The sequence below is a fragment of the Puntigrus tetrazona genome, unplaced genomic scaffold (assembly GCF_018831695.1).
Source record: "Puntigrus tetrazona isolate hp1 unplaced genomic scaffold, ASM1883169v1 S000000130, whole genome shotgun sequence".
Classification (NCBI taxonomy): domain Eukaryota; kingdom Metazoa; phylum Chordata; class Actinopteri; order Cypriniformes; family Cyprinidae; genus Puntigrus; species Puntigrus tetrazona.
Window position 1 is genome coordinate 1,258,170 of NW_025047807.1, and position 24,331 is coordinate 1,282,500.

The 24,331-nt window shown below is 39.3% G+C and overlaps 2 protein-coding genes and 4 non-coding genes across 8 annotated transcripts; 3 read left to right on the forward strand and 3 right to left on the reverse strand.

Annotated features, from left to right (window-relative positions):
- The first annotated feature begins 60 nt into the window (after positions 1-60).
- On the forward strand, positions 61-133 carry trnar-ccu. Its single transcript has one exon. It is a non-coding gene; the product is annotated as a tRNA-Arg (tRNA).
- Positions 134-276: 143 nt separating this feature from the next.
- On the forward strand, positions 277-348 carry trnaq-cug. Its single transcript has one exon. It is a non-coding gene; the product is annotated as a tRNA-Gln (tRNA).
- A 147-nt stretch (positions 349-495) lies between these two features.
- On the forward strand, positions 496-1,814 carry mrpl58 (mitochondrial ribosomal protein L58). 2 transcript variants are annotated; one of them, XM_043230039.1, is made up of 6 exons: positions 496-696; positions 801-828; positions 916-975; positions 1,071-1,153; positions 1,237-1,402; positions 1,506-1,814. In XM_043230039.1, the coding sequence occupies exons 1-6, from the start codon at positions 520-522 to the stop codon at positions 1,508-1,510; spliced, it is 519 nt and encodes a 172-aa protein (XP_043085974.1). In that variant the 5' UTR covers positions 496-519; the 3' UTR covers positions 1,511-1,814. The 2 variants fall into 2 exon arrangements, with proteins under 2 accessions (XP_043085974.1, XP_043085973.1); XM_043230038.1 differs by having other exon boundaries at positions 498-696; positions 1,237-1,406.
- Positions 1,815-1,852: 38 nt separating this feature from the next.
- On the reverse strand, positions 1,853-1,924 carry trnam-cau. Its single transcript has one exon. It is a non-coding gene; the product is annotated as a tRNA-Met (tRNA).
- Positions 1,925-2,092: 168 nt separating this feature from the next.
- trnar-ucg lies at positions 2,093-2,165 on the reverse strand. Its single transcript has one exon. It is a non-coding gene; the product is annotated as a tRNA-Arg (tRNA).
- Positions 2,166-2,658: 493 nt separating this feature from the next.
- Positions 2,659-6,831, reverse strand: si:ch1073-357b18.4 (uncharacterized protein LOC797129 homolog). 2 transcript variants are annotated; one of them, XM_043230036.1, is made up of 5 exons: positions 6,696-6,831; positions 5,097-6,256; positions 4,726-4,797; positions 4,319-4,599; positions 2,659-3,751 (listed from the first exon to the last, which is right to left on the reverse strand). In XM_043230036.1, exons 2-5 carry the CDS (start codon positions 5,239-5,241, stop codon positions 3,131-3,133), a joined length of 1,119 nt encoding a protein of 372 aa, XP_043085971.1. In that variant the 5' UTR covers positions 5,242-6,256; positions 6,696-6,831; the 3' UTR covers positions 2,659-3,130. The 2 variants fall into 2 exon arrangements, with proteins under 2 accessions (XP_043085971.1, XP_043085972.1); XM_043230037.1 differs by lacking the exon at positions 6,696-6,831 and having other exon boundaries at positions 5,097-6,458.
- Positions 6,832-24,331: the final 17,500 nt, after the last annotated feature.

The following is a 24,331-nucleotide window of genomic DNA, read 5'->3' on the forward strand; positions in this document are numbered from 1 at the left end:
TATATTTGTATATATTGAGCACACTTAAATACGAAAGTCTTCCATTGAGGCGTAGTCGCTGCCCCAGTGGCCTAATGGATAAGGCACTGGCCTCCTAAGCCAGGGATTGTGGGTTCGAGTCCCATCTGGGGTGACTGCTTTTCTTATTGTAGTCTTTTTAATTACACTATATTTCTCGAGTATTATTACGTTACAAAATTGTATGTTCACTACTCTTAATATGTATGTGCGTCACTACTGATGTTATGTACAATATTTTCGACCATAACGTCAGGTGGTTCCATGGTGTAATGGTTAGCACTCTGGACTCTGAATCCAGCGATCCGAGTTCAAATCTCGGTGGAACCTTACTTTATTGTTTACTGTTTCCTAAAGAAAATGCAGCATAATTTATTAAATATGTCTAACCGAACGCTCAACACATACATTTCATATTTAATATTGCGTACGCGCGCATTTAAATCAATTTGAATGTCAACCGGATGTTTTGGTAACACGTGCATAACCTCCATTTCCAACATGGCGGCGACCGTGCTTCCAAGTTTATGTTTTTTACGGCTGCATAGATTGTCACGCTCGAGGTACATACGCCGTGATTTAGTAACGGTAGGCCTATTCAGTAGTGACAAAACGCGTCCGAAATGCTTGACATGCCATAGTTATTCCCACATAAAACTGGCATCGCATTTTACACAGGTGAACATGTTGTTGTTTTCTCCGTAATTAAAACGTACCGTGAACATAATTTGCGTCTTCGTTCCATGATTCTCATTGACGTGCACTGTTTCAACTTTTTTCAGGACGATCGGCTCTCGCGCATCCCTGTCGGTAAACCGTTCAGGATTCAGATTCAGATTCAGCATATCCAATAAAGCGACTCAAATCCGCGGCTCATTAAACTCTCCTCTCTTCCAGATAAACTGAAGATAACATACAGTCGGAGCAGCGGACCCGGCGGTCAAAATGTCAATAAGGGTAACTGCGTTTCGTCTTAATCGTTGGGTTATACGATGCAATTAAGCATCAAAATAAATAGTTGTCACTTTATATTTCGTAATATTAATTTGCAGTCAGCACGAAAGCAGAAGTCCGTTTCCACGTGCAAACAGCAGAGTGGATTCCAGAAGAAGTGAGGCAAGAGATTCTTTTAAAAGTAAGCGGAACCTCTTCAGTAAAACCTGTAATGGCACCGTGTTCAGCATGCACTGCTCAAGGCATGAACGCTTGTGTAAACAGAATAAAACGCGTGTCAACAAAGCTGGAGAGTTGATTGTGACTTCAGAGATCAGCAGAAGCCAACACAGAAATCTAGAAGACTGTCTGCAGAAGATCTCAGAAATGATCACTGAAGCCAGTCAGCAGAAACCAGAGCCATCTGAGGAGGATATCGCGCTGAGAGCTCGTAGGTTAGCAAAACCGTGCCGTTAAAAAGCGTTACAAGTGCAACACGAGTCTAACAAAAATCTGTTTTGTGTGTGTGTGTGTGTGTGTGTGTGCGCGCGCAGATTAGAGAGAAGAAATGTGGAAAGACTCAAACAGAAGAACCTGCATGCAGCAACAAAGCAAGCAAGACGAGTTGACTTTGACTGAACCCAAAACGTGAACGTTTGCTCTGCATTCAAACTTTAATATGAACATTGCAAAATGACACTGAAGTTTTGTGTTTTGCTGAATGTAGTGTATGTCATATATTTGTGTGACTCAACCAGTACACCTGCCATTCATAAATTAAATAAAAAACGAACGTATTAGTGATTAAAATATATCCAGTATTGTCAAATAACAAAGTAAAATACTACATTGTAAGAGCTAAAGCAAGTAGTTTTGAACTGGGAATGGAAAAAAATATTGTTAGCAGAGGATGGTTTCGATCCATCGACCTCTGGGTTATGGGCCCAGCACGCTTCCGCTGCGCCACTCTGCTCTTACAGCCAAATGTGAGATAAATATCCTAATAGTATAGTATATAACAATATACTAACAGTGGACCGCATCGTTGCACGTATATGTTTTTGCATCGCAAATTCGCGGTTTACTAAATTAAGTGTTATTGCTAAGTTTTTGTGCAACGTAAAGAAAAGCAAAAAAAATTCGACCACGAAGGGACTCGAACCCTCAATCTTCTGATCCGAAGTCAGACGCCTTATCCATTAGGCCACGCGGTCGACGCAAACGGTGTGATACCGCTACACGTTTTTACTTTAGTATCTACAGTGACGTCACTTTCATGTTGCTTCTTCATGTGTATTTTTAGTTTTATTAACTGAGCTAAAACCTTATTCGCCCGCTGAACGAAGAAGCACTAGCCACGATAACAAGCTGGTGAGACCGAATTAGTAAAACGATACAGCCTGGCGCTATAGGAACCGAGCACTGGCCTTAAAACGAACTAGCCGTTTTCACGTAACATCGAATGCCATTGGTAGTTAAGCATCTACCACATGTATCAGTGATCCGTTGATCGATTTTGCATAAAGAAATTCGCATCCAATCCTGTCACACGTCAAAACCAACCACAACCAGATTCACGAATCAATCACTCTCTTTACCTAATAATAGAATAAACAGGTTCAAGATTCAAGTTGATTCACTCGAACAATTCACCCTTCCCTCACCTTAGATAGTTCACAGCGGTTTCTCACATCGCAATAGCAAATAACAGTTTATCTAAAAAAATGATCTAACATGTATATCCTGCTGGGGGCCTATGAACTGCTAAAGACGCATATTGCTGAATAAGAGCATTGTGTGTGTGCGTTTTTTTTATGCTAGTGTTCACTTGTGGGCAGCAATAATTAAAACAAATGTATTCTTATTTTTAGTTTTAAAACTGCACATCTCCGAAAAGAAGAGTTTTTTTTTATCACTTTAATAACTGCAGTACGGTTTGCACAGACTAAACTTTTGACAATAAAACAATACTGTTATTAATTGGCAAAATAGCCAAATAAAACCACTTGTGAAACAATGTCGCCAAACAGTCTTTACAGGCTCTGTATTGTTAATAAGTTAACGAGTCCTTGCTTTTTTTTTATCTTTCAAGCTGAAAACAGTTTCCCAAATCAATTGCTTATAGCATGAACAACAGGATACATGTTTGAATTAAATTCATTTTTATACAAAAGCAATGTTAGTGCTTATCGGCCAGTCTCTGAAGTAAAGCGATAATGGTGTCCTGCTTGGATGAGATCAACTCAAGTGCCGTTGCCATCCTCCCCATCGCATCAGTCATGGCTTGTGCTGATTTTTCCTTGCGTCGCTCGCGTGCATCTGCTTTGCGCTGGTGTTGCTCGTCCAGACGTATCCGCTCTTCTTGAGCGGTGAGGAAACTGCGAAGAAGTGTCGTGCGTTCCTCGGCTTGCCCCTGCTGCTGGGCTACACGGGAGGCCATGGAGTTGAGCCGAAGATGGCGCAACCTCCGCTTCAACGGCTGACGGTTCACCAGCGGCACCGGCTTGGGTGAAAGGGAAGGTAGAGATGTGTCTGACGCACCGCAAGAGGGGCTGGGGTTTAATTTGGGAGTGACTTTGCACAACACTGGGGACGTCACCAGCGTGGGGATCTGGGAAGACGTTGTGATGATTCCAGTGGGAAGGAGACACGAGGCGGCCATTGCAGCCACCGGCATGCCGTTAGACGCATGATCCTCTGATCTGACACCTGCTTTGGCTGTGGTTGCAAAGCCAACAAGAGTGGCTGAAGCAGGGCCTCTCTGAGCAAATTTAGTCTTTCCTAATATGTTATCCATCATCTGAAATGAAAACAGAACAGTCATTCACCACTATGATCCACCATCCTTCTATATTTACCTTTTGTCCGTGATATTCCGGATACAAATATTTATATGCATTTAACTTTTTAATTTTAGTTGTCATGTATTTAAAGGAACATGCCACGTTTTTGGAAAATAGGCTCAATTTGCATCTTACCTAGAATTTTTTTTACAGCGTTTTACCATTTTCGAAAATATAGTACTGTAAAAAACGGCACTGTAAAAAAAGTGAGTTGGAAAATGAGTTTTACCATTTTTTTACCCATTTAGCCGATACTGGGATCTGACGGTAGCAGTTTTAGCATAGCTTAGCATAGATCATTGAATCAGATTAGACCAGTAGCATCTCGCTCAAAAATGACCAAAGCGTTTTGACCGAACTATCCCTTTAATATCATGGCTTCTTTAAACATTCTTGAAATGGGAATGTCTGCTACAGCAAACAATACGATACAAATCTATTGGAAATATTTAAGGAATGAATGGGAATATTTAATGCGAAAGAAATAAACATGCATTATTAACAATATGGCCTCAAGCTCTTACTTCAAAGTACTCCCATGAGGTTTTTGTTTGGCCTCCACACAACGAGCTGCGATCTTTAACTCTCTTGTACGTAACAATGAGGTTATTCCATTTGCGGCGAATCTTCTCCACAGGTAAGGAGTGGCCGTGGCTTTCCAGCTCTTTCTGAACGCTCTGGAAAAGCAGCGAGCGCTCGCGTGAGCTGTAAACGTCCCAGCACCTCTGCATCGCTTCGATGAGGTGCACGATGGCGCCATGGGTGAACTCAGAAGATGTGGAAACCGCCTCCGTCCCCCGACCACCTGCAACCACCAGAAGCCACACGTTATCCAATCCAACATCACTTAAACACCACAATCGGCAAGCTATCTTGAGAAACGGCTGTCCATTTGCAGATGTTACAGCTTGACGGTTCCATAGCTACTCACCGTGAGGGACTTTGTTGTCTCTGCTGTTAAAAATCGGTGAAGATGATAAAGCACTGTTAACGCTGATGGGATCTGCGAGCACAAATGCAATGCATGATTCGAAACGCCTCTGATGCTGCTGCAGCTCTAAAAGGTTTATTTTTAATAAAGCTGACTCGTGCACCCTCTTAACAACATCAGAGATCACTTGTAGGTCTGTCTTGAAAGGTTTATATCTCCACAATTAATTTTTTCTGTGCAGAAATCAATTAGTTCCAGACAGCACAGAGACTTAATTAGTCACTAAGCAGTAGCCACGTTTATTGCACTAGGGCGGTAGAACAGTTGAAAAGCAATCAACGTTTATTAAAGCAAGCTGTAAGGACACTCACAGAGTAAAACGGGAGTCGGGGCCTCGATCTGCTCGCCCTTCTGTGAAGATGCTCGTGCAGTCGAGTCGCCGGTAGACGTGAGGTCACCACACAACGGCACGCAACCAGCCGCAGACGGCTCGTTTTTCAGAGGTGTGCCCATCATCGCGCGGCATCAAAGCGCGCGTGAGACGAGAACTGAGAAACGCCGACACTAGCAGACGCGCTACACCTTGTGAAGTAAGGCGGTTTGTAAAGTTTCACAACTTTCCCGGACAGAGAGCGCCAAAAACCCGGCTCAGACTCTGAGCTAACTTCGCAGCACCAGCGCGGAATTCGCAGAGGAAACTGACAGGCGACTGCGACCCGAGCGACGGTTTCTAAAAGATTTAAGATCAAGTGTAATGGCTGCGCTCCTCGCGATGTAACTGCGCAACTCTGCTGCGTTTGCGTGCCACGCCATTGGCTGCCGGCCGCCTGCGTCACACGCAGATCTGCAGACGCGCTTCGCAGACGACGGCGCTAAAAATCGCCGAAAGGTAGAAACGCAGGCGTTTCGCAATGCTTGGTCAATACATTTTAAACAATTCCTGCTTTAGTCGCATTCTGTTGCTGGGCTCGCAAGTGAGTCAAGTCAGGTTGTTAAGAATCAGTATTTATTTTAACATTGATCAGTTGAATCTAGTATTCTCTATATGGAAGCGCGCTTTGAGCCGCACTGTGTATCTACTATTAATTTTGTATAAATTAATTGAACATGGTAGATCTCTGTGGTGTATTTGGTTCACTAATATAAGAAAGAATGATAACTAATATCACCACCAGATGGTGCCGTGGACACATGAATCAAAATGGTAATTGCGTATGACATAACCCTATATTAATTGCAAAGCGAAATGCTAATTACGCACTGTAGCTCACTAACCCTGTATAGTGTTTGCTTTCATTATACTCAACCAGCACAAAACATGTTATAAAAGAAGTGCGTTTTGTTTTTTCTAAACCAATCGATTGAGCGTTGAGTTATTTACTTCATTTATTAACAATTAATAAAACAAGTCAAATGGTTTCAGTAAATGTATAGCTATACTTACCAAAATCATGACAAATCCTTTTTTTTTTTTTTTTTTTTTTTTTACGTCAACTTAAATGTTAACAAGCGTCAGAATTTGCACCCACATCTGCAGCAGAAAGAAGAAGAAGAAAAGAAGATATAAAAATAAATGAATAAATGGAAACGATGTATTCACTGTGTTACAGATTAATTAATTAAAGCATTATCATTACTATTATTATGCTCAGTCTTGTTTGGCAAAAGAAAAATTGAAAACTGCAATGGCACTAGTCACTTTGCATTGGACATTCGCACAGCCACTTTACACTTTATATCTATACTTTATATTTTATATTCTATACTTTATTTAATTTTTTATACTTTTCTTTGCACACTTCTTTTTTATATTTTATATTCATATATATTTTTAAATTTTGTTTTCTATTTTGATGCTGGACGGTTGTAAAGAACATTTCACTGCATGTCGTACCATGTATGTATGTGTATGTGACAAATAAAATTTGAATTTGAATTTGAACAGAGAACCGATTGGTGCAGAATCTTACCTGTTTAGACAAGTCCTGGTTATATTTATAACTGGGCTCATGTATAGATTATGGGCATGATAAAGCATGTTAGTGACGAGCTTATCCAGTCATGTCATACAGTGGACTCATGGATGTTTTTTTCCCTCATGGCCCTTGACCTAGTTTTCCCTCATCTGATTGTGTCTTTTTCAATTCATGTCTTTGTCTGGTATTGTAAATGTTCCCACTGCCTGATTATTTCTTCCTTGGTGTGCATATTGATAAACCACATATTGTAAAAAATGTCATGTTTTCCCATTTATTTTTCCCATTTTTTTGGTTTACTTAATTGATTATTACGCCTCCCAACTCGTCGCCATCGCCCGTGCGAACCCTGCTCTCCTTGAATTCGCCAGGGACTTAAATGACCTTCCTGTCTGATGATGAGATACTGAAATCTCTGTTCTGGATTGGGGCGAATCTTTACCCCATCGACCTCTCAGACAACCCCTGATACATAGGCAAACCCTGAGGACGGCCCACCAGAACCCCCCTGGGACCAATGAGCCATCGCCTAATAGAGTGCCAACGCTGATGTTCACCTCAGAGCCTCGCGTGACGTCAGGCCAGGTACGAGAGCCGGCTACAGTACTCTCCACGAGGGAGAGCATTATGTACAGCGCGTAGGGGAAGTATTGCCTGAGGGTGAGCTTAAACTGGATATGGGACAGTTTGATTTTGAGCTGGATTGCGTTTCTAACCACGGGACTCAGATCTCGAATGGAGGATATCTGGATTCTTCTATCTCTGTTCCACAGCTCTTTCAGGCTCCTCCTTCCCACATGCTCCACCTTGTCTCTCCGAATCCTCCCTGTCGCCTTTCTGTCCCCACTTTCGGGCTCCACTGCCGTCAGTCGGCCCCCTGGAGACGTCAGCTCTTCCTCCACCATCATGGCTGCTGTCTGGGTTTCACCCGGTTTTTCTCCTTGTGTCCTCCTCCCACGTTGTCCCATCCTTTGTGTCTACTGTCAGACTCATGGACTTTTGTTGCGTATTCTTCCCTCATTTTCCAACGAACCAGCTTTCCCTTGTGCCTGATTGTGTCATTCTGGTCACCTGTCAGACTTTTTAACAAATTTCTTCGTCATCATGCATGTACTGTGACAGCTGGATTATCTGACCCCTCTTCTCCCAAGAGCAAATGAGTCACCTGGATACAGAAGACAGGTTCTCTTGGCGTCGACTCTCTTCTCCTCTCGATATGCTGTCTGGAGTATAAAGCAGTGAAATTGTGTACAGTCACATTGAAAGTCTGTGCAGTGAATATGTTGATTTCTTGGTTCTTTACAAAAATTCCAAGCATATCGATGACTTGAAAATGTGCATTATGTTGTGTAAATTAAAGTTTCTGCTGCCCCAAGAACAGTTTCATTCAGTTATTTTTGGTACATATTTTTGGTTTCCCCAGTGTCCTCGACTGTTTCAGCGGCCAATAAAAATGCACTGAACTAAGTACTTAATTTGAAATGAAGCTCTGATGTCCTTTGAGTGTTATTTGAGTGGGCACATTGTGACTCACTGTGATGACTTTTGTTATACATAGTATGGCTCAGTTACCACAGAGACATCTATATGTTGCTATTAATATTGACATCAGCAAACCTGTTTTGAATCTCTGAAGCTTAACTGTAATTGGAGAAATGTGAGATGATATTGCTTGTTAAAGATGTGATTAACAGAGAACGGTGCAATTATTCTTCCAGCACAGAAGTGTGTGTAGAATAATCCCAATCGTATCACCTGGAGTCAAAAATTAATAGTCTTCATGAGGCATTTATGAAAGTCTATGAGCCCAGAAAGGATCATACATGGGAAAGCCCTGTTTTACCTGCTCTGAATAAGCCAACTTCTATAATCCTCTGAGGATTTGACACTGCTTGTAGGGAATGTTGAAGATATTTTGTTCTCACCAGGTAAAGAACTATATGATGAGATTTTTACTCTTGCGTGTTCCTGTAAGTTTTTCTCAGCAGCTTTAACTAGATTAAAACTATAACTTAAGGCTTCAAAGTATGTTGTAGCATTCTTATTTGTCACTTTGGATAACAGTGTCTACAATGTGCACGTTGAAGAAGATACATAAATAAAACATTTCGGCTTGGAACGTTTTTGAAACTCTGTGGATTTGGCAAAATATCAGCAAACGTTGTTTTCAGGTTTCTCCCACAGTCCATTCACGGCTCTTTGACTGAAATCCCAAGATTTAGAGAGTTTCTCAGACTTTGGCGATGTGAAAGCTCAGTATTTCCTCAGGTTTTCCCTGCACGAGCTATATCTTTCTGAAAGCTTGCCCCATTTCAGTTCATACAATATGCATTAGAAAAAACAAAGGAGATCATTATTGCTCTTTCTTTTCCTTCAAATCTGTCCATCAGTGCTCCTCATGCAACGGACGCCCACAAGCTTCTTAAGAACGGGGCTAATTACCCATCAGCAGCATCCAAGCCTCTAGGTCGTGACTCGTTTGCGTTGTAGCTGCTCGAAGACTCGCACAATCCCCAGCCAGCTGACCCCGATCTATACTGGTACGAGCGTCGAACACGGTGCACACGTAATGACAACTACATTTCTCCATCTATCGCTGTAGGCATGTTCATTGGCAGAGATGCAATGGTAAGTTGGCACAAATGACACCAGACCGGGTGACAGGTGGAGCCGTAGGCAGAGCTCCAGTTGTACCTCCCTAAGCACCAGTGAGTCACGCAGAAAGGTCAGGTGACCAGACATATGGCAACTCCTCACTGCTATAAAGCTCCTCAGGTCCGTTTGATATTCAGCATTGCTCTTTCACGCAATGTATGAGTTTCTATAGATGCAAGTGCCAGTTTGAATGCGTTTAATCCTCCTCTTCCTTTTTCTTTCTATCCTTCTTTCACTCTCCCTGGTATTCCTTTTCCTTGTTCATCCTGTGTAGAGTCACCTGCAAACATCCATTAGATTCCATTATTTTCATTGTTATTAGATAAGACCCTGCAGGATACACTTTGCTTCCCACGACAGATTTGAACTCCATATCGGAAGGAGAGAGAATACAAGCGCATCAGAGACGACTAATGCACACAGAGCTCACACCGTAATACACTTTGGTTGCTTCTTCAAGATACTCTCTTTTGACCAAATGTTTTTGGTATTTGGTGTAATTTGTGCAGAATGCGATCCGGCAAATCAGATCACATTGTTCTTACTCTGTGCATGTTACATTAAATCCCCCGGATTGGTACTCATGACTGTATAAATAGAAACAAGCATGCAATTATCCACACGCTACTGCAGATGTCGAACGTCTTCATCAAAAAGCTTCTTGCTCATAAACAGCTCACTTTTTGTGCATCATGTTCCATTTGGCAATGTGTTATGCTGCTTTGTGCCTAGTCTTTCTTTGAGTGTTGATGTAGAGAGTACGTGCTATTATTAGTACTGACTGAATAGCTGCATTAAATAGTAGGGTATATAAAAGAATAATTAATCCAAATCCAAATTTAAAATATATGCAATAACACACGCTGGTATTCTTTATATTATGGGTTCATTCCATAGAACGTCATTCTGTACGATTCAAGCTAGTTTTCTCATTGTTTCCTAATTACTGGTATTACTATCCTTGTGGGGACAATTGGGTCCCTAAGTAATACTGTGGTAAACACACACACACACACACACTCTCACATGCATTCATTTATACTTTAGTTTTTCAGCTTTTAAATTGAATAAACAGATTAGTTGTATATGTATTTATAGAGAAACAGATGGAAAGTGTTAGATGGAGAAGATGAGCATGAATGTAGGTGGCATAAGCTGTGGATATATCAGCATCATCAATAACACTCGTGTTTGGAGCTCTCTCAACCATCTGTGATGTCGCAGGAGATCGGCAGCCAATCGAAGGCTCCGACTGGCCCCTTTGCTCTCATTGGCTCCTCCCTGGCCCTCAGCTCTGTATACTCCAGTCAGCTCTGCTAGCAAAACAGACAATGTGCTGCTGTTACAAGCAGGGCAGACGCACCAAATGCAGCGGAGCAAGGAACACATCGCAGCCTGAGAGAGGAAGTGAGTAAACCTGTCATCTTAGCCGATAATGATTGCATGACTCTTCCTGTCCTCACCGAGCTCTATATATAGATCACTCCCAAAAATACCTCTCCTTCCCAGGCAAATGCTCACTCCTGAAAGAGCCAGCAGGAGGAGGAACGGCAAGCAGAAAAAGCATCAGCGGCGACACTCAGAGGGTCAGTGAGATGGGCTGCTCGTCTGGCCGTTTGCCCTGCCAGCCTCCAGCCTCCACGCAGCTGGCCACGCTGGACCCCGAATGCAGCCTGGCCCGTGACGGGATGCCCCCGATGGCGGCACCCAAAGCCCCGGAGGACCTGTCCACGCTGGAGCGACTGGCCCAGGCCACCGGCGGCACTGAGAAGTCCTGGTACCGCTGCGTGTTTCCCTTCGGGGTCATCTCCCTGGTGATCGGCATGGCGGGAACCGGAGTCACGTTCACCTTCAACACGCTGCCCCAAACTAAAGTGGTGTCTCTGGTGCTGCTGGTCACAGGGTTCGTCATGCTGTTGATAGCGGCCGCGTGCTGGAAGGTGCATCGCTCTCGGAGGAGAGAAAAGAAGGAGGGAGGCATCTTCAGCTCGGAGCAGTGCACTCTATGAGATGCGCTTCACCAAATCTCCAGAAAAGTTTTTTTCTGGGGCTCTGGGAAGAAAAAATGAGCAGATTGAGGGTAAGCTGTCTGTAATGTCTCCTCGCAGTCTCTGACGGCCTGTGGAAACTTTCAGCGATGGTGCATAGACAAATGCATTTGATCAATTACGTAAAAGATACAAGAACAATAGAGGAGTGAGTGAGTGTGTGTGTGTGTGTATGCTGATTAAACCTGGAGAATCTGTCATTGGAGAAACAGGAGACTTTAAACCTTAAATGCTGCAACTTTCCTTCTTGAGGGACTTATGAAGGTAGGACAGCAAAAGAAAGTCATGGAAGTCTCTGGACAGCTGGCTCCAGGTCAGAAAATGAAGGCTTTGGTGAGAAATATGAACACTGATGAAAGATCGACAGCTACTTATGTTAACAAGTACATCATTTTTGATCAAGTAAAATGCAGCGCCAGGATTTATTTATTTATTTATTTATTACAGAGTCTATTTTAAGTGTATAAGAACATGCTAATGTGAGCTCATGGTTTGCATGACAAATAAATTGTTTTTATTTTTTTGATATTTAAGCGACATTTCTGCATGATTACATATTTATGTTGCAACAGAGAAGTGTGTTTGACATTCCAGACTGTTATTTTGCTCTTACCTATCGTTTTGTCTGTCAGGTAAAAAGAGAAACCTGGGGTCAGCGTACGCGGACATGAAAACGTTCCTATTTGCTCGCATGTGTTTCTGTAAACCTGTGTTTTTCTGATAGAGAGAAAGAGTTTGTGTGTGTGTGTGTGTGTGTGTGTGTGTGTGTGTGTGTGTGTGGTGGGCGGTATATATGTGTGAGAATTCAAGTAATAAAAGATTTTACCTGCACACTGTAGCTAACTCCAGCAGAGTACAGCAGTAGAGACACGCATCACTACATATCTACCGACATGTTAGCTGTAAAACGGTGTCTTGCAACCGGCGTCAGTCTATTGAATGTGAAGTAGAAAAATCTAACGAGAACCTGAACTGCTGACACGTGAAAAGCGGCACATGCTGCGTATGTGAAAATGAGCAGTAGTTCGGTTCAGTACTTTGAATCTATTTGCACTGTTTACGTATTTGAGCTTTGTTTAAGGCTGTTTGTAAGGCTGTTGATTTTTTGCTATGTATCGTATATCCGTTTTCGGTCATATATATGTTCTATATTTTATTATATATATATTTTGTATATTTCATTGTGATAACAACTGACAGCTGTTTGTATGTGTTCTCCGAGTGCCTGTATTTTAACAGTAGGTATTTTTGTATTTCCCACCACTTGGTTTTGTGAACAACAAAAAAAAAAACATATTTTTAAAAAGCCTTATTCATTTTCCTTTCAGCTGACATTTTATTGCCAACACTGAACGACGACCACTGAACATGACCGCTTTCTAAAAACAAGCATCGAGGCTGATGTGACAATATCTGTGATTTTTACCTTTACATTCAAGAGAGAACAGAGCGAGAGACAAAGAGAAAGAGTGAGCGGTGAGAGGGAGGCAGAGCAGCGGTTGGGTGGTATTTCGAGAAAGGAGGAGGAAGGATTCATTAAGAAAAAAAAACGTCAGGGAGCAGCACAAAATACGTGCTCTGAATAAAATGACTGGTGGAGCTGTGGCAGGGAGAGACGTATAAAACCAGCCTGGAGAAGGTGCTGCGTGCCGCATGCTGTAACTATGACTCATTTGACAAAAATGTATTCTCTTGCATTTTTGAATATGTACGCGTTTTAAGCCTCGCATTTGGTGTAGCACAGGTGACTGTCAAATACTAGGTGTCTGAAAACACTTTCGTTGTGTGACTCGTTATGAGAGATGCTGTGATAGGGATTATTAGACTAATCACAGACATTTAGAGACAGATCTACCTCGTTCATGATATATCATAGACGGTTTCTTTTTATCCAGTCAGAAGTATGAAAGTTTGCTTAAATATATTTGACAAAGAAAGAATGAAATGGGCACCAAACTTTCTGTGACAAATTTTGAGGTTTATCACGAACGATACTGGTATTTTCGTTTTATTTATTGGGCTAATATACATTAGAATTATGCATACTGTTTTGTGCATCTTACTGTCGGATGTATTTTTAATTTTCAGTTTTATCATAAAAATTGTATTAAATGGAGGGATGCAATGTGTAATCGAGCTTTGTCGGTTTCGTTCTTAACAACTCAAACAACAAAAAAAGTTTGTTTCGTCTGTTGTTGTTTCATTTTGCATGATTTTTAATCTTTCCTGTTAATATTTACCACCATTCGTTACACATTTTCCAATTATTATTACAAATTGAAGGACTGGTAAACTTGAGTAAATCAGACATCGGCTGAGATTTCGACCCTTAACGTTTTATTAACATCAATATTTATATCAGCATCTCTAACTCGTATCTATTTCCAAAAGGTCAACCTAATTACAACGCAAGAATAAGGCGGATATAGATTATCGTTAAGCGTACGCGTGCTGCTTCACAAACCACGTCTGAAAGAGCTCAGCGAAAACATTCAGAGACAGGCACATAACAGTCAAAGAGATGAATTAGGCGCTAATATTGCGCATAAATGTGAGCGTATCTGCATTACTGTCATCTGTGGCCTCTGACTCACTGCTCCAGCATGTCAGCTAATTAGCAGGCATTGATTAGAATGGTTAACCGCACAGCGAGGGCGGCAAGAGCCGTGTAACATCTTTGCCATTGCACTCCATGTGCCATGAGGACGGCTTACGCAATATCTACAGGACCGGTCCATATAACCAGTGCCAAACCCAGGGCAGACTTCTGGAGACTCCAACAGCCTGATTCAAAATGGCCTTTTTTGGCCTAGCTGAAGTGTAGTTAAATAAAGTACAACATTTGAACTACGATCGCCGTTATATTTAAGTATATATACTTAAGTCCCAAATAACGGATGATGCACGGCTAGCTTTGCATTAAATGGTTTTAAAGCACAATGTGAAGCGGCATTGACAAGTTAAAGCTGTTAATGATGTTTGCAGCGCAATATTTGACCAAAAATGGCTGTGTTGACAACATATAGAAGATATTGTAATAGAAAGGTTTAGAAAGGTGATTAAACTGGCTTAGAATTTCCTGCGCATTAAACGGTTTAATGCATAACTGCCAGCCAATCACAACCAATTATTCAGACAGACCGTATAGGCATTTAATGTTACATTTTAACGTTTTTTTAAAACAATTACTTGCTCCAACAAGTTTATATAATATATAATATCCACAGTGGAATGTGAAACTTGGACTGTCAGGATGAAACTGATGATTTCAAATATCAGGGCGTTTTGTATAAGAAACAAGACATTTTATGAAATATGAGATCAAATAATGTGTAAAGCATGAGTATAAGCTCTTTAAGCAGGTCGTGAATATGAAGAAGGCAACAGCACTAAAGATGCACTTTTATACCCATGAATTTATCTGCAGTATTTATGGATTTGATGACTTCCGAAAAGATAGTAATGTGAGTTAATAATAGCTGGGCATAAGTTAGTGCTAAATAGTAGTACATATTAAGATATACCCCTGAATTTATATAATAAAGCCTTAATGTGTGGTCACTGTATACTGCCTTTGTAAGACAGGGATATGAACCCTTTAAGCAGTTTAGATAATACAGGATCATTTACATATTTACAAAATAAAAAAGACGGGCTAGACACAAAGAGGCTGTCGCTGTTGTCTTTTTTTCTGTTGCACGAATGCACATAGATCAGTAATGAGAGAATCTGTCATTCCTGAGCACAAAGCAATGAAAGGAAGAGCCAAACTGCTCGTAAGCTTATTTTACGAAACAAAAAGACGATTATCACACAGAGATACGACTGTGCAAACACCCACGTAGTTTTGGTTAAGTGCATAAAATCAATCAAACTTATGGCAAGTTCCGTGAATGAAAGAATTGCTGTAGAGATAAGCAACGAGTAAGGTATCCATTCAGATAAATAGTTTGTTCGGTCCGTTTGCTCTCTTATTTTCAGTTCACACATTCAGTGTAAAATGTCTCATTTACAGACGCAACCCCCGTTCCTGATGGAGGAAACGAAAACGTTATGTTGCGATGACAAATGGGGATTTACTTGGGAGCCATAATCACCTCTGACTTTAAGAGAAAACACCAAAGAAGGTCCGATATTAGGTGGCCTTAACTACAACGTACTTACATTTAAATTAATCATTTGATACAATGCACTTATTGTGTACATACATGTTTTTACGTAGCACTTATGATTTTTAAAATACCTACATGTAGTTACATCCGTGATTAATTTCTGCAATTACATTTATAATTACACCGTTGACCCATCGCTTACAACTTAACCCACTCTTAAACCTAACCATGCCACCAAACCCACTTGTATCCCACCTCAACTGCAGTAATACAATATGAGCAAATTAAGTACATTGTACTTATTTTTTGATGCAAGTACATAGTAGCTAAGGGCTCACATTTGAAATATCGCAGTTCTTTTCATAGCGTATATTAAAAGAAGAAAATAAACTAGCAGGAGCATTTTAAAGTCACTTATTGGAACATTTAATGTGTAAACTTGTTTCCTACTTAAAACATTGTCGGCATTATAGCAAATTTGTGATTAAAATAATAATAGCATACACTTTCTTACAGGTTTCTGCTCATTCGAAAAAGTAAACAGATGAAGTAGTAGCCTACATAAGATTACATTTATTTGAATTTATTATTGAGAGAGCGACTGCATGCAAATAAGTCATTGTCCCTGTTTTAATGAAAATATTCTGTCACTTTAAAAAATTATTCTGCGTTTTAGTCAGATGGACAAGTAAAATCATGTCCTATCTAAAGGCAGTGTCTCTCTACAAAAAAGGGATCTTGAAGGGAAAAGGAAAACTTTAAATAGCATGCTCATTTAACAACAAATCATAAGTTCTGTCAATTATTAAAGACACCTGATCTCATTACAGTGCAAACACTGATCACCGTAATCGTAATAATAATAATAAAAAGATTGTCTCCTTCATTGATTGTACTCAATGTTTACTACTGTTATACTTAAAGTGTACTTAAAAGTGAAGTTTTATATACTAAAGTGGGCCAACTGAGGCCTTGAACTTGAAGTATACTACTTTTTGGTAAGGGAAGTTATGATGTTGAGAAAAAATTACTATTTTATGTCAGTTGAACTTGAACTTCATGGTAATGAAAACATGAAAAAATAAGTTCATCAATGTTTTTCAGTTGATTTAACAAAAAAAATTAAATGCTCGTTGTTTGATATGGTATACCGGCTCAATTTACTACAAGTTATTTCAACAATTACATATAAGCTGGAAACTGGAGTGCTTTCTGCCAAATGCAGCTTAACACTGACAACAATTCTAATTTAAAATTCATTTTTCCCTTCTCATACAAGCCATTACTTATCAAATTAACACCTCTGTACACGTGAGCATTTATGTAAGCGAAAACTGTATTTTTAGAAATATTTAGTTCATTGTTACCATGGTAAATCCAGAAGCCAGTGGACTTGCTTTACAAGCTTTTAGCCCAGTGTGTTAATTAGCCACAATTATATGACAGTTTTCTTTCAGCGCTATGTTGAACTTGGAGTATTTACAACGCAATCTTTATTTAATTAAATTTCAGGTCAATTAGCAGCGAAATATCATGTTTTTAGTATTAATTATAAGCTCTGTGTTAGCAAAATCATCCCAAAAAATTAATTACTATGCTAAATGAGTGTTTGGGGAGCTCTCTTGAAAGGTATGGCTTGGAAACACAACTTGGCATCGTGGACACTAGTATTCTGGTTGGGAAAATTTTTTAAAAATAACAATGGTGAATGGACACCCTCCCACACAGTGAAGTAAGCAAGCATGTTAAGTTAAAATTAGCTGCTTCTTTTTTGTTTGTTGTTTAAAAAAAAAAAAAAAAAAATATATATATATATATATATATATATATATATATATATATATATATATATATACACAGAGGCTCAGTACATCAGCAGTTGCAGGCAGCAGGTGGGCTCTAATGTCCTTGCAATCAAAGTCTTCACCTTGAAAGTGGTTCAGGTGGTTCAATAAGCCTGCAGCACTGTCCTTAATCAGCCGCCAGCAAATACACACGTACGTGCACACACTTATACTCTCATGAGAAGATACATAAAAGGCTTTCATAGTAGAGTATAGTGACCATTCTATGTAGCTCTCTATAATGATTTAAACACTTCAGTGCAGTCATTTTATGTTTAAATTACACATCTGCTTAGGCAGGCGTTTCAGATACGGCTTTTGTAGAGCACGAAATTGCATATGTCAGCCATATAATATGAAAGCGTAGACACCAAAGGTCATGGGGATCTGCTAAATCCGCCTGAATCTTTCCAGATTGGGAAAACTCTGGTTTAACCATAAAATCATTTAAGCACAGCGACTGTCACGCTGTGGTTTACGCGGAAAGAGCACTCGACGGGAATATAATTTCAACGACTTCAATCAGTCACTTACAAAGAAATAATAATAATACCTCAGGCAGGTAGGCAGATAAACTAAACCACACATAATATAGACGAGATCGGACAAACTGAACTCAAACAACAGGACTTAAATACACAAAGCAAATACTTAATGAACGAGACACAGCTGAACACGATAAGACAATTAGCAGAAAGTAGGTCACATCGAACACATGGAACATGAAAACAAAAACTAGAGTATGACAGCGACTTCCAGTATATATTTTCAAGATTTTTTTTAAATAAAATGTTTATTAACGTAGCCATTAAAAAGCAAATCACCATATGCATTCTCCCAAATGACTATTTAGACATTTAGAAGTCTGCATTAAAAAAACCTTTTTAAAAAACTTAGTCATCTGACATTGGTTCCCACCTTTTTAAGGGTTAATAATTGCAAGTTTTAGCACTCACTAATTGGGTTAGTTTTGTCTGGGAGGAAGGGAACAGCCAAGAAAGCCAGTGGGAAAGAGGAAGCATGTGTCTTGGCTGCCTGAACTGTCACAAGTGTAGAGCAGCATGTCCTCTGAGCTGAAGTGTCTCACCTCTGCCGCCCTGTGTCTTCTCTCTGCACATGATATTTCCCAGCACATAAGGTCACAAACTTCGAGGGGCACTGATTTGTGTGTTTCGCATATTAATACTAACTTCAATTGCATACAAATTAACTTACTATATTGCCTCTTAATTTAAAAAAAGATGATAGGTCATTTACATTTAGACATTCAGCAGACACCAAAGCGAATTACAAACGAGGACAATGCAAGCAATCAAAATCAACAAAAGAGCAATGATATACAAGTGCTATTACAATAGTCTTCTATCAAAATGGATAAAATGGAAAAAGAATAGAGAAAACTAGTGTTAGAGTTTTTTTTTTGCTTTTTGTTTAGCCCCTTAGCATTCCAATGTCCCATAAGGTACAAATCTTCTAAAGGGCTCATGAGTCTGAAGTAATAAATTTAGGTAAAGAGCAAACATTGTAGGCAAACATTATTGCCTTGAATTTTATGCGAGCAGCTATTGGTATGCAAACCGATAAATAGAGGTGTGGTATACATTCTTTTTGGCTCATTAAAATGTATAAAAAAGACCTGCCAAGCGAGCAATGCAATAGTCCAGGCGGCACAGAACAAGAGCTTGAACAAGGAGCTCCGAAAAGGAGCATGTTCCCGAAAGAAAGGGCCTGATCTTCTTCACATAGAATAAAGCAAATCTGTAGGACTATGCAGTTTTAGCAGTGTGGTCTAAGAACGTCTGCTGATCATCAATCACAACTCCAAGGTTTCTGGTTGTTTTAGAAGAGGTTATAGTTGATGTGCCTAACTGGATGGTGGAATTGTGATGAAACAATAGTTTTGTTGAAACCACTTGCAGTTCTGTCTTGGCAATGTTGAGTTTAAGGTGATGGCTCTTCATCCAGCAAGACGCGTCTGTTAGACAAGCTGAGATGCGAGAAGCTATCGTCAGATTATCAAGATGGTTTGAGAGGTAGAGTTGAGTGTCGTCAGCATAGCAGTGATATGAAAGTCCGTGTTTCTGAATGATAGAACCTAGAGATGCCATGGAGACTGAGAACAGAAGTGGTCCAAGAACTGAGCCCTGAGGCACCCCAGTAGTTAGAGGTTGCGACTTGGACACCTCACCTCTCCAAAATACCTTGAAAGACCTATCTGAGAGGTAAGACGCCAAAGGACAGTTCCTGAGATGCCCTTTGTCAATAGTAAGATAAGTACTGAAGATTTAGAATCAACTCTTGCCAGTCTTAGGGCTTCAGTGAGAGTCTTGGTTGAGTTACTTATGAAACCAGGCTGGTTGCTGTTGAGGAGGTTGTTCTTTGCAACAAGTTTTTTTTGCAATGAAAGGAAGAAGGGAAACTGGTCTGTAGTTGATGGCATATAATTGCGGCACCGTCTCAGGATGGCACTTTTAGCATAGCTTAGCATAGATCATTGAATCTGATCAGACCAGAAGCATCTTGTTTAAAAATGATCAAAGAGTTTCAATATTTTTCCTTTAAAACCTGACTCTTCCGTAGTTACACTGTGTACTAAGCCCAAAGGAAAATTTACAGTTGTGGTTTTCTAGGCCTGTTGCTTGCACAGGGAGCATGTCTTGCAAACTGGGGACTATTTTTCACAGGCGCTGCGTGATATCATTGTGCTTGATTACTACACCGGAGTATAGTTCCTAGTCATTTCAGCCTAGACAACCGCAAGTTTTAATTTTCCGTCGTTTGCTAAAAGTGCCAGCACCAGGGATCAGCTGAATGGATTCAAAAATGGTAAAACTCAACTTTTTTGGAGAATGAGCCTATTTAAAAAGAAGTGGAGTCTTCCTTTAGTTTCTTAAATAGTGGGGTTATACGAGCCTGTCTAAATGCTGAGGGAAAAACACACCAGTCGGAAGGGATGTGTTAATGATGTGAGTGAGTGCAAGAAGACTGCAGGAGAAATGGCTTGAAGGAGATGAGATGAAATAGGATCAGTCGGACAAGTAGTAGGATGATTAGAAAGAATGCCTCAGAAAGTGAAGAGAAATATGTGAGCGGATGTATGTTTGCTGATACATAATGATTATCTTCTTATTCCTGTTTAAAGGCTTATTTTATTTCACTTTTCCCTTTTGCTAGTACATCATTTTACTATTCATTTTAGTATCTTTAAATGTATATTAAAAAGCCAATCAGGCCAATTTTTTACATGCAACCTTCTACATTACTTTAGCATACTAAACATGTCTCGTATTAAATCCTTTGAAAGTCATTTTCCATATGCAAAAATAACTTAACTTTACATTCGATCGATACCAATACGATACTACTCTACATAATTTGGTGCAAAAATAAATTATGTAAAAGATTTCGAGTTATTTTATTATCGCAGTTTACAAATGCCTCCAAGCTAACAGAAAAGTCATACAAAGCACATTTTTTCATTGATAATCATGTGCATAAGAGGGCGACAGAACGTAATAGAGAATTCTAGCATCTGTAAATAAAAGGATTATTTTTTAACATGTAGAATTATTTATAGTGATATCCAATTAGGAATTTTACAGATATTAATTTGGTCTCATTTTTGAAAATGGGGTAAAATCCCCTCTTATAGGTGACTCTAAATGTTTGATCACGCTGCGTATTTTTGTTTTTAAAATGGGGAAATTGTTGAGCGTGCATGAGCACAGAGTCTCTCGAATGCAATTGCGTGGGTTGCGTCCCTAAACACGCTACTGAGTGTAAATCAGTTTATTGCATTTTGACTAAGCCTCGGCTCTGCTCAAAGAATCAAATAACTAGGAGGAGTCGACAGAACTAGCGAGTAAGCAAAAACTTATGCTTTTTAATATCGCCACGTTATCAGAGCAGAAACACCCCGAGGAGTAAATCTCAGATGACATCCCTAAGCAGACACTTCAGCTCACACATTCACAGCATCTTTAAATTTGTTTGCGTGCTATATGCTGACCAACGTGGGATTCTTTGAAAGACGGACAAGTTATTTCTAGGGAAATATATTTTGATGATGAATCAATTTTAGAGATTGCACCAGTTGCTGAGAAGCAGTACATCCACTGTTTAAATGTGTTACTTATGGTTTTTAAATATATACATATATATATATATATATATATATATATATATATATATATATATATATATATATATATATATATATATATATATATATATATACATACATACATATATATATATATATATATATATATATATATATATATATATATATATATATATATATATATATATATATATATATATATATATATATACATATATATATATATATATATATATATATATATATATATATATATATATATATATATATATATATATATATATATATATAAAGAAATACAGGTCATTTTAATAGATTAATAACTATTATTTTCTATTTTCTTTCATTTAAAATGTTTTATTATAAGTGAGCTACATCATTCATCAATATTTATACTCTTATGTTACGTTGTCATAGATTTATTTCTTTATTTGTCCAATGATCCAATAATGCTAAATATGTAAAAAAAATATGTTCTAATATGTTCTTACCTGGTATTGTGAAAAAAATTAAATAAAATAATTCTGTCGGCAAAACACACCCTCTTTCTTTCACGCAGAGGCTCAGTTTTTACAAATGACAATTTCACAATAGAGAGAAAATAATGAATGCATCTTCAGCTTATTCATTTCTCAATATTTCTGTGAATGATTCAGGAGCCAGTTTCTCATAGCCCTTCAAAAACGCCTAAATCGCTCCATCTTCCTGCAAGCGGTCCGCCGCTCGTCCAGATGGACAGGAGTGGATGTTTATGACAGTTATCTTAGAGCCAGACTGTTAGCCCACACCTCACCGTACACGTCCATATTAGGGCCCTTTCCTTCTGACTTACTTCACTACTCCTATAAAACTAGAACAATTGATCTAAAAGCCATATCGACTCTATCTCCGCTTCCCACCCACACTTAAGTGTTTTTTTTTTTTGTTTTAAAGCCGGCAGTGTCACATGGCTGGCTGGCTGCGTGGGTGAAAGGGTGGATGTGGTGTGAGTATTTTGGGAAAATGTAGAGGAAGAGAGGAACATGCGCAAGCACTGATGATAGGCTTATTAATTTGTAGTGTAAATATTTACTATTATTTAGTAAATGGTCAAATGATCAAGCAATAAGAAAACCTATGATTAGTGCACATGTGCACTGGGGTTTTCCCACAAATGAAAATAGCAATAAATAGAGATAAGTGTGAATAAAACGATAATGGCTTTTTAAAGGGTTGCTGGGATGCTGCTGACGATCTTTAAAATAATCTTTATGGACTGACTGGGGAATGAATTTAAATACCTAACTAGTCTAACCTCAATGCACATTCCACGAAAGGTGATTATTAATTATTAAACTTAAGAATAAATAACCTAACTTGTGATTTAACACGAACAACATCAAGTCTAAAATCTCTTATAACTGAACACAAGTTCACAGCGCCGCTTTGACTTCATAGAAAATAAGCCTTTTTTTTACCCTTACATTATTAAGCCATCACTCAGCGGCGGGCGAACATGAAAACATTCTCAAACACATTATCGTTATTTTTTTAACGGCAACTGTCAATATCAGATGAAAGTGACGATGCGCTATTTAGGTCTTATTTAAATAATGCATAAAACTTTTAAAACGGCGAGGCACGCGAAATGCATCACAAATGTACGGGCATGCGCTCTCTGGGCCGGTGTAATGATTTCTGCTGACGGACAGACTCACAGGTTAAACAATGCTGATGGCCAATCTAGCCTCCCACTCTTAGTGAGTAAGTGCACTGATCTAATCGGTTCGGCCTCCAGGCAGCAGCCGTCAGTCACCTCGCTTCCAGCTCCCGTGTAGGCTGAGCCGTATACAGACCTGTTGGATTGGATTTTCCTCTGTGTTTTATACTCTTATTATTTCGTCTGCCTTTGGCCTACTGAACGGAAAATAGATGGCGTGTGCTACTAGGTTAGATCAAGACGTTTACAAGCGAGCATCCCGCTCTGAGAGTCTCCAGTATCTCCAGTAAAAAATAAACCCCCGAAAGACGCCCGCATTTATAAAAACACTGTAAAAAAAAATCACCATGTATATGTTGTTGTGGGAGGCCTCTTAATGAGTTTTAACATTTTTATTATTTAAACATTTTTAGTGTAATATTACACCATTGGTTTCTTGGGGTCGCATCATTTCTGTGATTTTACATTTTAAAGAAGATCTAAGGGACATTACATATAACATATTCATACACAAATAATCACGCAATACATTTTCAATAGAAAATACGGCCAATCAAAACTATTTACTGGTGTTTACCATGTCTAGCTCTGTTCCCATAATCTAATTATTTTATAAATGCTCCTTTCTTTTGAAAACTGCACCGTCAGAGCCTTGATCATATCAAACCTTCAGAAGTACTCCAGCGGCGTATGATGGGAGACTGCATCATTAGCGAGATCCTCATCAGAGAAATACCGAAACTCATTTCAGACAGTTATTCCTGTTACACGCGGCGTTCGTGAATGGCTTGGTTTTGTCGGCACGATGTTCAGACGTACGGCGTTGTGTGAAAAAGCGTTGGCCCGCTTCCTGGTTTTTCATTTTTATGCACGTTTGTCACACTTCAATGTTTTAGATCATCGGGCTGATTTGAATGTTGATCAGAGATAGTGCAAGGAAACACAACATGCAGTTTTTTAATTAAGGTTTGAAAAGCTAAATCCAAAAATGTTTCCAACATATCAACACGACATGATAAAAAGTAACATCGAGACGCTTGTGAAACCATTTACACTGGTGTGAAAAAGTGTTGGCCCCCTCATGAGCTCTTTAACACGACTTTACTTCATATCAGCTCGATATGTGCTCTTTTTTCCTTTTTGCAATGC

Bases quoted from the DNA above. Each gene is read 5' to 3' on its own strand.
- mrpl58 (XM_043230038.1), top strand. From the start codon at position 520: ATGGCGGCGACCGTGCTTCCAAGTTTATGTTTTTTACGGCTGCATAGA. The intron at 697-800 runs GTGAACATGTTG...AACTTTTTTCAG, and splicing joins TGGCATCGCATTTTACACAG to GACGATCGGCTCTCGCGCAT. The intron at 976-1,070 runs GTAACTGCGTTT...ATTAATTTGCAG, and splicing joins CGGTCAAAATGTCAATAAGG to TCAGCACGAAAGCAGAAGTC.
- si:ch1073-357b18.4 (XM_043230036.1), bottom strand. From the start codon at position 5,241: ATGATGGGCACACCTCTGAAAAACGAGCCGTCTGCGGCTGGTTGCGTG. The intron at 4,798-5,096 runs GTGAGTGTCCTT...TTGTGCTCGCAG, and splicing joins CCCGACTCCCGTTTTACTCT to ATCCCATCAGCGTTAACAGT. The intron at 4,600-4,725 runs GTGAGTAGCTAT...TGGTGGTTGCAG, and splicing joins AGACAACAAAGTCCCTCACG to GTGGTCGGGGGACGGAGGCG.